This window comes from Dama dama, chromosome 4 (assembly GCF_033118175.1).
Source record: "Dama dama isolate Ldn47 chromosome 4, ASM3311817v1, whole genome shotgun sequence".
Classification (NCBI taxonomy): domain Eukaryota; kingdom Metazoa; phylum Chordata; class Mammalia; order Artiodactyla; family Cervidae; genus Dama; species Dama dama.
The window spans coordinates 66,930,565-66,942,901 of record NC_083684.1 but is presented as its reverse complement, the minus strand read 5'-3'; the positions used below and the strand labels follow the sequence as shown (position 1 = coordinate 66,942,901).

The 12,337-nt window shown below is 42.2% G+C and overlaps 1 protein-coding gene across 1 annotated transcript in view; it reads left to right on the top strand.

The window, feature by feature from the left end:
- The window catches only part of LOC133055200 (zinc finger protein 208-like), a 135,192-nt gene extending 132,533 nt beyond the window's left edge, over positions 1 to 2,659 (top strand). Inside the window, 1 exon segment of the mRNA XM_061140627.1 lies at positions 2,416 to 2,659. Coding sequence (XP_060996610.1) covers positions 2,416 to 2,659 — 244 coding nt within the window.
- The last annotated feature ends 9,678 nt before the right edge of the window (positions 2,660 to 12,337 follow it).

The window sequence follows — 12,337 nt, the reverse complement described above, 5'->3', positions numbered from 1 at the left end:
TAGAGCTGGAGACATAGATATTAAGCATTTTTATATTAAGTTTTCAAGGTATAAAATACATGGACAATAATTCCATGCATTTTATTAAGTGAAAGGAGCCCATCTGAAAATGCTACAAGAAGTCGGATTTTTACAACATGGCATTGTGTTGTAGGTGAATGTTCTCATGTGCTCCATTGTGTCTGAGTCTTTGGGACCCAATGGACTGTGCCTGCCAGGTTCCTCTGTCCGTGAGATTTCCCAGGAAAGAACACTGAGTGGGTGGCCATTTCTTCTTGCAAGGGATTTTGCAGGGGATCCTTACCCAAGGATTGAACCCACATCACGGGGGTCACCTGCATTGGCAGGTGGATTCTTTACCACGGAGCCACCTGAGAATCTAGTTGGAAATGTAGAAGAGATTAAAATGGTCAGTGGTTGCCATGGGTTGCAAAGCAGGGGCTATGAATATCGTGAATTCAGGTACATGAAATCATTGTGTGAAACGTTTTAATGGACACAAGTTATTATACACTTTCCCAGACCCTAGAGTGAACACACCTAGAAGAGAAACATAAGGTGAAAATACAAACATTATTTCATGTCTTTCTAGATTCATCTCTGGTAACAAATGTAAACACTGGTGGGGAAATAAGTAGGAAGATTGTCCACGTATGGGAAAAATATGTATATGGGAAATCTCTGTACTTTAGTCTCAATTCTGCTGTGAAACTAAATCTTCTAAGATATTGGTACTGGTGCATGTACAGCGATCATTTTTAGAATATATACTATTAGAAAAAAGGATATGCTCCTACCTTAGTTTTTCCATAGGCAATTATCCTTTAAAGATGTGAGAAAATAGGACTCTCCATAAAGAGCAGAGAACAAACTGTAGCAGATGATTCATAAAGCCTGGAAATACAAACATGAAGTAGAACTGCAACATTTTTCTGTGTTGAAAGTGAAGGTGAAGTCGCTCAGTCCATGTCTGATTCCTTGGGACTCCATGGATTGTAGCCCACCAGGCTCCTCTGTCCATGGGATTTTTCTGGCAAGAATACTGGAGAGGGATGCCATTTTCTTCTCCAGGGGATCTTTCTGACACAGGGATCAAACTGGGGTCTCCCACATGCAGGCAGACTCTCCTGTCTGAGCCACCAGAGAATCTGTTTCATGTGTTAATTTATGGGTAAGTTCACTTATGACTTCTTTCCTTGGTTGGTCACTGGATAGATTTTAGGGCATCATTTTCAAAAGCATCTGTCCCTGCACATACACACTGTTAACCCAACGTCCACTGCTGCCCCTGGTTTATTCTCAAAGAAAGCTGTGATGGAAACACCTCCCGGCTCCTGGTCTTGCTGTAGCAGACCGCCCACCTGCAGAGAGGTGGTCAGAGTGCAAACCGTGTAGTGAAATCTGTGTCCCCAGGTTACAGAGGGGAGTAAGAAACAAACCAAAACTAAGGACTCAGGCCATCTTTCCTAGAATCCTGAGAGCAAAGCCTTGCAGGAACCCAGGGCCCCCAGGTGATTCCCACCAAACACTCACCCCTCCCCTCCCCTCCCCCAAGGGCACAGGCCTTGCAGGGCCACACCCATCGGAGAAAGAGCCCCTCCCCAGGGATCAGGCTGAGGTTCTTTGTTTCTAGAAGATCCTGCTCTCAACCCTTGCTCCAGAGCTCTGGGGCAGGCAGAGCTGAGCGCTCAAGCTCAGGGCTCCTGGAAGCGGGTCTTCCTGCTGCATTGTTTCAAAGACCCTCAGAGGCAGAGTCAGGTAGCCCAGAAGTTGGGTCCCTTGTCTCTTGACAATTGTTCTGTTAGGGGAAGCACACTGATTGAAACCGCCCACCCTTGCCAGGCACCATAGTAACCATTTGCATGAGTTGTTTTATGACAAGAGATCCTGATAAGGAATACTGAACTAATAAACCACTGCCAACCGGAAGAGTTCAGGAAAGGTCAAAAGGAGACACTGCGGGTCTGCCCACTTCCCAGAATCCCTCTAGCTAGCATTCATCTTGGCTGAGCGATGCGTTCACCATCAGGAAAGACTCTGAATTAGAATGATTGGCCAAAGACCACCCGGAAACTAATCCCATCAGCATAAAACCCAAGACTGGGAGCCACACGATAGAGCAGTTCTGCTGGGTTCCGTTACCTACTGCTCTCGCCCCGGGTGCACTTTCCCAATAAAGTCTCTTGCTTTGTCAGCACATGTGTCTCCTCAGACAATTCCTTTCCGAGTGTTAGACGAGAGCCCAGTTTCGGGCCCTGGAAGGGGTCCCCATTCCTGCAACAGTTCTGGGGCTTGGTCTCTCTAATGTGAAAAGAAAGAGAACTCTCCGGGTGGTCTGCAAAGAGAGTGGGGAAAGTGAGCACCAAACCCACGATGTGATTAGCATATCAGCTTAATCTTGATTACCCACTACAGCTCTGGGACCGAGGAAGCCAGAAAAGGGAGAGAGAAAAAAGACATTCTCTTCTTTTTCATGGCAGCAGCTGAAGGTGAAAGAGCTGTGTGGATGCCTTTAAAGGTATTTTCTCAGCCTGATGCGAGTTTGGGACATAATATCCCCAAAGAAGACGCAGAGCAGGAGGAAGAAGACGAGGAGATGGCCGCTTCTCAGGTGAACGTCCTGTCCCGGGTCGGGGGCTGTGTCTGCGTTTCCTCCTGAAAGGGCTGGGCTGAGAAGCTGCACACCTTTACTCTCTGATTGTAGTGTTTCTCTCTGGCGGTTTGTTGTTGTCAACGTCTTCTTTTTCCTTTATTTCTTATAATGGTGAAGACCGGCTCTTAGCCTGCTTCTCCCTTGTGTCCCACAGTCTTTTCTTCATTCTATTCTTCTTTCTGTAGAGCATGATGAATTCTCAGGATGAATTAGTGACTTCCCTTTTTGAGAAATGAACATGGGGGGGTCACTGGTATCTGAGATTGCCATTGGAACGTGGTTCATGTTGGCATCCTAGGGAAGTAGGGATATGCCGTGATGAGTTTCCATGTAGATGCAATTCAGTTCTGTAGAACAGGAGTTTAAAAAAAAAAAAAAAAAAAAAATGCCCTTATAAATAGAATGGACTCAGCAGTCCAGAATTTCTCAGAAAATTTTTAGAAATAAAAAAAGTACCAGAGGCCATCCTCTGTTTCAATAAGAAAAACTTACTATGACATGTACTATTGGGTTACAGATCATGGGAGGTATATATGCACTGCAAATTGCATGAAACTAATATTTTTCATAATAGATTGAGATCATGGTGTTCATAATATTGCCAAAATGCCTGGCAGGGATAATACATTTTTCCATGTACTTCTTACCCCATGGCCTCGGATGTTCACTGGTTCAGGTGCTTCTGTGAGAATCCCATGCTATGAAATTCTTTTTTTTTTTTTTTCCTGCCTTCACAAAGGGGTATTGGAAAGAAAAAGTGAGGGATATGGGCAACTGTCACATTTAGTGGGGAAACTCTGTATCATCTTGGTTTCTCTTTGCTTTGTACGATGAATACTGTTGGCTAAGACAGATGCACAACTTGAGAATTGTGAGTTAAGTTATATTTGGAGCACAATGAACACAGGAGCCCAGGAGACAGAACCTCAGGTAACTCTGAGAGACTGCTCCAAGAGGCGGTGGGGGAAGCTGGGTGCATGATTCAGTGCAGTCAAGCGCTAACTTGACAAAAAACATTTCTGCCAGTCATGAGGAACTGATGTCATCGTTGAGTGATTTGATGCTTTTCTAGATATGAAGGGGCTTCCCTGATGACTCAGATGCTAAATGCGGGAGACCTGGGTTTGATCCATAGGTTCAGAAGATCCCCTGGAGGAGGGCATGGCAACCCACTCTGGTATTCTTGCCTGGAGAATCCCCATAAACAGAGGAGCCTGGTGGGCTACAGTCCATGGGGTCACAAAGTGTTGGATACAACTGAGTGACTAAGCCCAGCACACACAGATATGAAGAGATGCAAGGATTGGAATCGTGAAATCAGTTCCTGAAAATAGCTAACTCTCTTCAGACGAGTTCCACCAGATTCCCTGGAGCACAGAGTGCTTGAATCCAACCTGAAGTCCCTCAGGGGAGGTTGAACATCAGCAGTTTCAGCACCAGAAGGTTCATTCTTCACAGAGGCAGATGGCAAACGTCCTTGTTGTTGTTGTTCAGTTGCTGGCAATGTTCTTGGCAAGTGCCAGTTTGTCGTTGACAATACTCACGTGTGTTTACTAGAGATGTTGGGTTTTGGGAGTGGGGGTTTCCATCACTCAAGTCCAGGTCTGATCATTTCCAATAAATCCATGCTCACATCACAGACAAAGTTTCATCCTCTTTCTGCATTTTCCAAAATGTTTACAAGAACCCTATTAGTGGTAATCTATGTTCAACTGTTCAGTTTTAAAATATAGCTAAATGGAAGCAATACAAACTGTCAGGAAATTCAAATATTCAGAACCAGAGCTCCGCTTTATTTTATATTGTTGTGTATGTCTGCATACTAGTCAGTTTTTAAAAATTAAAATAATATCATCCTGAAATATTTATGTACATTTTTAGTCAGTTTAAAATGTTCCTGATTTCATTGACATGACAATTTTTCTCTATTACTGAGTATATAGCCCCATTGTAGTATATCTCTAGATGCATAAACATGTTAACAAGATTATATCAATTTTTTTCTTGTTCTTCTTTATTAAAATCCCCTGGAGAAGGGAATGGCTACCCATTCCAGTATTCTTGCCTGGAGAATCCCATGGACAGAGGAGCCTGGCAGGCTACAGTCCTTGTGGTGCAAAGAATAGGACACTACTGAGTGACTAACACTTTTCTTGCTTTTAGTATTATTTAGGAATACAGAAATGTTGGTAAACTTTCCGTACAGTTGTCTCTGTATATTTGTGTGTGTTTTATTAAAGTCTAGAGTCCATAAACTGATGTAAAGTTTCAGCTCTGCCATTAAAGAATGTTTGTTAAAATATTTTCGAAAAGACGCAACAGCAGCATAATTGATTTTAAATTATTTCTGTTGCACATTCAAGACTCTGAAAAACTGTCAGAAAGATATATAGTAGATGCTAAATAGATAAAATGATTCTTGGCACCAAGGTTTGTATCCTATGAGACCTATAAAATCTGTAGAACACTTAAAGTTCAAAGTTAAGTATGAATTCTTTCCTTACTATTCTACTTCATAGCTGTTCAAAATGGTCATTCATGAAGGAGAATTTTCAACATTACTAGTTCGAATAAGCTTGTTAAAAATGTGGCACATTGGGCCCACTCCAGAACGTTTGGATTGGAATGTGGTTTTTAAAAGTACTTCCGGTGTTCTTTTTTTGATAGTTTATCCTGTGTCACATAAGTACAACACTCAAAAATAAATATGCCAATATTTATTGTTTAGTTCCTGATTATTTTATAATTCCTCTTCCAAGTCATAGTAGTTCCTGTAGTAGTTCGTGGATCACATCTCATCCTCTTTCCTTGGGGTTAAAAATACAGTGAAAATATTACTATGTAAAAATTATATTCTGTGTAATAGCAGGCACTCTCCTAAAGGAAAACCAGGTCGCTGAACTTGCTGTTTCCATCATGGGTCACATTAGGAAGACTTCCCATGGCCACATGGCATCTATACTTTGTATTTCAGGGACAGTTGACATTCCAGGATGTGGCCATAGACGTCACTCAAGAGGAGTGGGAATGCCTGGGCCTCGGTCAGCGGGCATTGTACACAGACGTGATGTTAGAGAACTACGGGAACCTGGCCTCCTTGGGTGAGGATAACTGCCTTCCAGAATCCCTTTTCTGCCCACTGGGTTTTGGTTCCTTTATTTCTAGACTCTCTTCTGAAATTTTCTGCTTCCCACAATAGTTTCAGATCTCTGCTTTCTAGGGGAAAATGGCTATCTGTGAGTTTAGAGAGAAGGGCTTCATGATGATTTACTATGCCTGTAACCGTCTTCTTCCTTGATGTACTCTGCCTGCTTCATTCTAGGCTAGCGGTAATTGTATAAGTTCTGTGGTATTAAATAGTTGCACCCTCTCTTAATTTCACACTTACACACTTACTTTTGCCTTAGCGGTACGTGACCAAAATCTCAGGATTTGATTGTCATGCATTTGTTAGTGTTGTAGAGGTGCTTTGAATAAAGTATTTGGGGAAATCATTTTCCAAGCTGTATTCTCCCATGCATTGTCGTCTCACCTGAATACATATAGGATTGGACACGGATGAATCTCTAAGAACACAGATATTCCTTTCTCTGATGAACAGGACTTGTAGTCTCTGGGCTGAATCTGGTCACCTTTCTGGAGCAACTGAACAATCCCAGGAGTATAAGGAGAGTGGAGACAGCAGCCATATACCCAGGTAGGGATGAATGGATGGAGATGATGAGTCAGATGAGAGGTCCAAGGAGCAGCGAGGAAGTCATCCTTCCCCAGGTGGTTTTGGAAGACCTGCTTCAATGGGAATGATTTTGGAGAACCTGGGTTTGTGTCTACTGCTGTCATAGAAATGTATCACTTGCCTATTCTGTCTCTTAAATCACTCATAAATTCCTCTCCAGTGGTTACTTTTCTCCATCATAGTGTGAACTAAAAGTCTCCTCTTGGCTTCTAACAAATTGCATTCATTGGTTGCTCTTCCATTTCTTGGGGATCCTAGGAAAACTGTGTCCATTTCTGAGTAACTGTAAGACAGCCCTTTTAAAGTTTCTACCTCTAGACAAAAATGTGTGAATGAAGTGGTAGACAAACTGTTGAACTTCTAGGAAAACTGGGGACGGGTTTTGTTTTCTCATTTATGGCTTCCTATCCACTGGGAGCTAGAGATAGGACCTTCTAAATAAATTTCAAATCCAAGTAATTTTTTCACTGCAGGTTTCAAGCAAAACCTGTCAAAAATCAAAGAATGCACATCTCAGGTTTACTTCAAAGTTTCTCTTTTCCTTATATGAATTCATATGAAATATCTTAAGTGTATTTGGCCCCATTTTGAAATGCTAAGCTACTTTAATATATTCAATTACCTCACAGAATTTTAAAATAAATTGGCATAAAAGCTTAGCATATTTTCCACACATATTATTAATGGTTGATTCAAACTATAAGAATTTCTAGATTATATAAAGGAAAAATTTTTTAAAGTTCTAATTGGAATACAGCTGTTTTACAATGTTGTACTACTGTACACTGAAAAGAATCAATTATACCCGTCAGTTCATTCAGTCTCTCAGTCGTGTCCCTTTCTTTGCAAACCCATTGACTACAGCACACCAGGCTTCTCTCTCCATCACCAACACCTGGATCCTGGTCAAACTCATGTCCATCAAGTCCGTGATGCATACAACCATCTCATCCTCTGTCGTCCCCTTCTCCTCCTGCCCTCAGTTTTTCCCAGCATCAGGGTCTTATCCAATGAGTCAGTGCTTTGCATGAGGTGGCCTAATTATTGGAACCTCAGCATTAAGTCCTTCCAATGAATGCTCAGGACTGATTTCCTTTAGGATGTAGTGGTGTGATCTCCTTGCAGTCCAAGAGACTCAAGAGTCTTCTCCAATACCTTAGTTCAAAAACATCAGGTTTTCAGGACTTAACTTTCTTTATGGTTCAAGTCACATCCATACATGACTAGTGGAAAAACCATAGCTTTGACTAGACTAACATTTGTCAGCAAATTAACGTCTCTGCTTTTTAATATGCTGCCTAGGTTGCTCATAGTTTTCCTTCCAGGGAGCAAGCATCTTTTAATTTCATGGCTGCAGTCACAATCTGCAGTATTTTTGGAACCCCAAAAAATTAAGTCTGTCACTGTTTCCATGCATCTATTGGCCATGAAGTGATGGGACTGGATGCCATGATCTTGGTTTTTTCAATCCTGAGTTGAGGCCAGGTTTTCACTTGCCTGTTTCAGTTTCTTCAGGGGACTCCTCAGTTTCTCTTTGCTTTTTGCCCTTTGGATGGTGTCGCCTGTATATCTGAGGTATTTGATATTTCTCTCTGCATCTTGATTCCAGCTTGTGCTTCTTCCAGCCCACCATTTAGCATGATGAAATGTCAAAAATGGAAGTGAAAGTTGCTCAGTCATGTCTGACTCTTTGCGGCCCCACAGACTATACCATCTATGGAATTCTCTAGCCCAGAATACTGGAGTGGGGAGCCTTTCCCATCTCCAGGGAATCTTCCCACCAAGGGCTCCTGCATGATGTACTCTGCATATAAGTTAAATAAGCAGGGTGGCAGTATACAATCTTGACATAATGCTTTCCCAATTTGGAACCAGTCCATTATTCCATGTCTGGTTCTAACTCTCATTTCTTGACCTGCACACAGATTTCTCAGGAGATGGGTAAGGTGGTCTGGTATCCCCATCTCTTTAAGAATTTTCCAGAGTTTGTTGTGATCCACATGTTCTAAGGCATTGGCATAGTCAACAAAGCCAAAGCAGATGTTTTTCCGGAACTCTGTTGCTTTTTCAGTGATCCAAGGAATGTTGACACTTTGTTCTCTGGTTCCTCCGTCTTTTTGAAATCCAGCTTGAATGTCTGGAATTACTCAGTTCACATTCTGCTGAAGCCTTGCTTGGAGAATTTTGAGACTTTCTTTGCTAGCGTTTGAAATGAGTGCAATTGTGCAGTCATTTTAAGAAATTTTGGCATTGCCTTTCTTCGAGATTAGAATGAAAACTGACCTTTTCCAGTCCTGTGGCCACTGCTGAGTTTTCCAAATTTGCTGGCATGTTGAGCGCAGCACTTTCACAACATCATCTTTAAGATTTGAAATTCACAAATTTGAAAGATTTGAAATTCAACTGGAATTCCATCGCCTCCACTAGCTCCGCTGGTATTGATGCTTCCTAGGCCCACTTGATTTCAGACTACAGGATGTGTGTGTCTAGGTGAGTGATCACACCATCCTGGTTATCATGGTCATTAGGATATTATGTATAGCTCTTCCATTTATTCCTGACACCTTTTGTTAAAATCTTCTGCTTCTGTTAGGTCCGTGCCATTTCTATCCTTTATTGTGCCCATTTTTGAATGAAATATTCCCCTGGTATCTTTAATTTTCTTGAAGAGCTCTCTAGTCTTTGCCATTCTACTGATCTCCTTCCCATTTAGGTCTCCACAGAGCAATGAGTAGAATTCCCAGTGTTTCAAGCATATTTTCAGAAGTCTCTCTTTCTTAAGAACTAGTAGTTTATTAAGTTTATCTTACCTGTAATCAGTTTCCTAGATATTGTCCTATGTGTCTTCAGCATCTGATTAGTTATCTGTCACTATAATTTATTATTTTCACATTGAAACATCTAATAGAACATTTTCAGAAACGTGTGTGACAAGAAGTGGACTAAAGAATTATTAGGCAGCTAGGATTTGTGAAAATGTTTGGTGTCTCCACTTCAGATGACTAAAAGCGAGAAGTAATCCTTAGATTGCCTGTCTCCTCTTCATTTAGTGGTTCCTGTAGGTTCTTAGCCTGCTTCTCCCTCTGTCACACATTCCTTTGCCATCTCATTTTGTCCAGTTTTCTGCTTGTAGTCTCTGTTTTGAAGGCTACGGGCACCTCGTTAGTCATCCTTCTGGTGCCTGCAGCTTGGTGCGTGAGATTGGTCCAGAGATTTGTGCTCTGCTCTGTGATGGTTCAGGCTTCCTCCACAAGCATCCCGTTTATAGAGGCCCTCCCTCACTCCCGTCCCCTCAGGATGTCTCCTCACTGCCAACTGCAGTCGTCTGCATGGGTCTGCTTTCTGAACCCCACACTTCAGCACCCAGCCCTTGTCTGCAGCGGTGGGCGTGCCTCTCAGGCTGGGTGGGCAGGGCAGGGGTCAGGCCCCCGTGTGCAGGTCTCACCCTGTCCTACTGCCACACGCTGGTTGCCATGTTCTCTCCCACAGAGAATGAGGCTCTCCTCCTGTCCAAACTGAGCTTCCCAACGAGGGGCTTCCCCGGATGTGCAGACCGCTCCTCACTTTCATGTCCCCCCCAGGGTTGCAGGCCCCATCCCACTTCCTCTCCTCTTCCTTTTCCTTCTTCTCCCACTTTCTCTTCTCTTCTTTTTCCTTCTTCTTTCTCTTGTCCTACCTGGCTCAGCAGGAATGTATCTGTCCTTGTAGATTTCCAAGGGCCTCTGCTAGTGTCCAGCTGGGCTCTGTGAGAAGTGTTCCGTTTCTGATGTATTCTTCATGTGCTTGTGGAGAGAGATCCTCTGGCATCTTGATCCTTCTGTCTCTATTTTATTTTTAAACTAGTGAAGGGTTCATCAACTTTCTGTATATCTTTAAGGATGTTCACTGAGAATAGTAGGCAAAATTACTTGTTATTTGATATCTTCCAGCTATCTCTCCATAAGACACCAGGATTTGATGGCAAAGAAACCAAGGATAGAAGATTTGTTTCCAGAAGCAAACCTAGAAATATATGAAAGATTTCACCTCAGAAACTTTAATTTAACAAAACACTGGGAATATACAAGGGCATATAAAGACAGAGAAAATGTTTATAGGGACATAAAGAAATTGAGACAGTTACACATAATGCTAACAATAATGCAAAAAGAAAAGAGCAACATGAGTCAAATTGGGGAAGACACCAATTTCAGTCTTCAACATCTGCTGAGAAGTGTTAGTTTTTAAAAAAAGGTTTACATCAACTTTTGAAACATACCTGTTCTCTGAAAGGAAACGTGATATATTTGGAACATGATTTAGTCTCCACTGCAAATACTCATTCAAACAATTCTGAATGTAGACTTCATTTAAGCATACATTCAAGCATGTCTGAACACCTGAAATTTAAAAATGAGGGGCAAAACTCACAATATACTCAATTTGAGGGATCTGTGAGCCAGAAGTCATTATTCTTGTAGCAAATGATATTTTCTCTCCATTCCATGATGTATAATGTTGACGATAATGGAAGAGATGTAATCCAGCCAGCATTGCTCAGTACGTATCATGATATGGCTAATATGAAGCAACTTTCCATGTGCAATAAAATGAGTCAAGCCTTAAATAAGAGCTCCAGCCCCAACAATTACAAGAGTATTCATGATGGTGTGAGAAGGTATTCAAGCAATGAAACTGGGTGTGAGGTTGAAGGAGACTCACACTTTATGAAACATCAGGGACCTGAATCTTCACACAGGGATTCTAAAAGTAGTAAGTGTAGAACTATCTTTTATCAGATATCAGGTCTTTCTCTGAAGAAGAGTATTCATCCTGGAGAGAAGACATAATTGTAGTCAATACTGTAAAGCTTCTAATCAGTCTTCAGAACTTGTTCAACAGAGGACTATTCAGAATCCACAGAAAGAATACAAGTGTCAGATACGTGGGAAAGACTTTAGTAACTCGTCCAATCTAAGTAGACATAGGAAAGTTAGTATAGGAAGAAAACCTTTCAAATGTACACAATGTGGGAAAGCATTTATCTGTCACTTACTTCTTTTTTTTTTTTTTTTTTTTTTTCTTTATTAGTTGGAGGCTAATTACTTCACAACATTTCAGTGGGTTTTGTCATACATTGACATGAATCAGCCATGGAGTTACATGTATTCCTCATCCCGATCCCCCCTCCCACCTCCCTCTCCACCCGATTCCTCTGGGGCTTCCCAGTGCACCAGGCCCAAGCACTTGTCTTATTCATCCCACCTGGGCTGGTGGTCTGTTTCACTATAGATAATATACATGCTGTTCTTTCAAAACATCCCACCCTCACCTTCTCCCAGAGTTCAAAAGTCTGTTCTGTACTTCTGTGTCTCTTTTTCTGTTTTGCATATAGGGTTATCATTACCATCTTTCTAAATTCCATATATATGTGTTAGTATGCTGTACTGTTCTTTATCTTTCTGGCTTACTTCACTCTGTATAATGGGCTCCAGTTTCGTCCATCTCATTAGAACTGATTCAAATGAATTCTTTTTAACAGCTGAGTAATATTCCATGGTGTATATGTACCACAGCTTCCTTATCCATTAGCCTGCTGATGGGCGCCAGATGTTAGAAAAGGCCGCGGGAAGAAAAAGCCACTTCTAAGGACCGTTGATGAAGGCCTTTATTGGGCGGTCACTCTCAGGCAGAAATCCCGGGGGCGGGTGAGCGAGCAGAAAAAGGGAATCTGCGAGGTATGAGGGGTGGGGAGGGGTTTTATAGCCAGGGCCAGCGTCCAAGCCAGGTCTTTTCATATAAGGAAGAAAGCGAAGGCTACAGCAGCAGTTGATGTCCAAGGGCTCCGGGTCGGTACCTGATTGGACCAGGCTGCAGGGGGTCAGTCCCCGGAAGTTTATCCAGCCTCCGGAACTCATCTGCGGCACTTTTTCTGGGGCATGCCCCGACCTTTCATCCCGGCCTTTTTG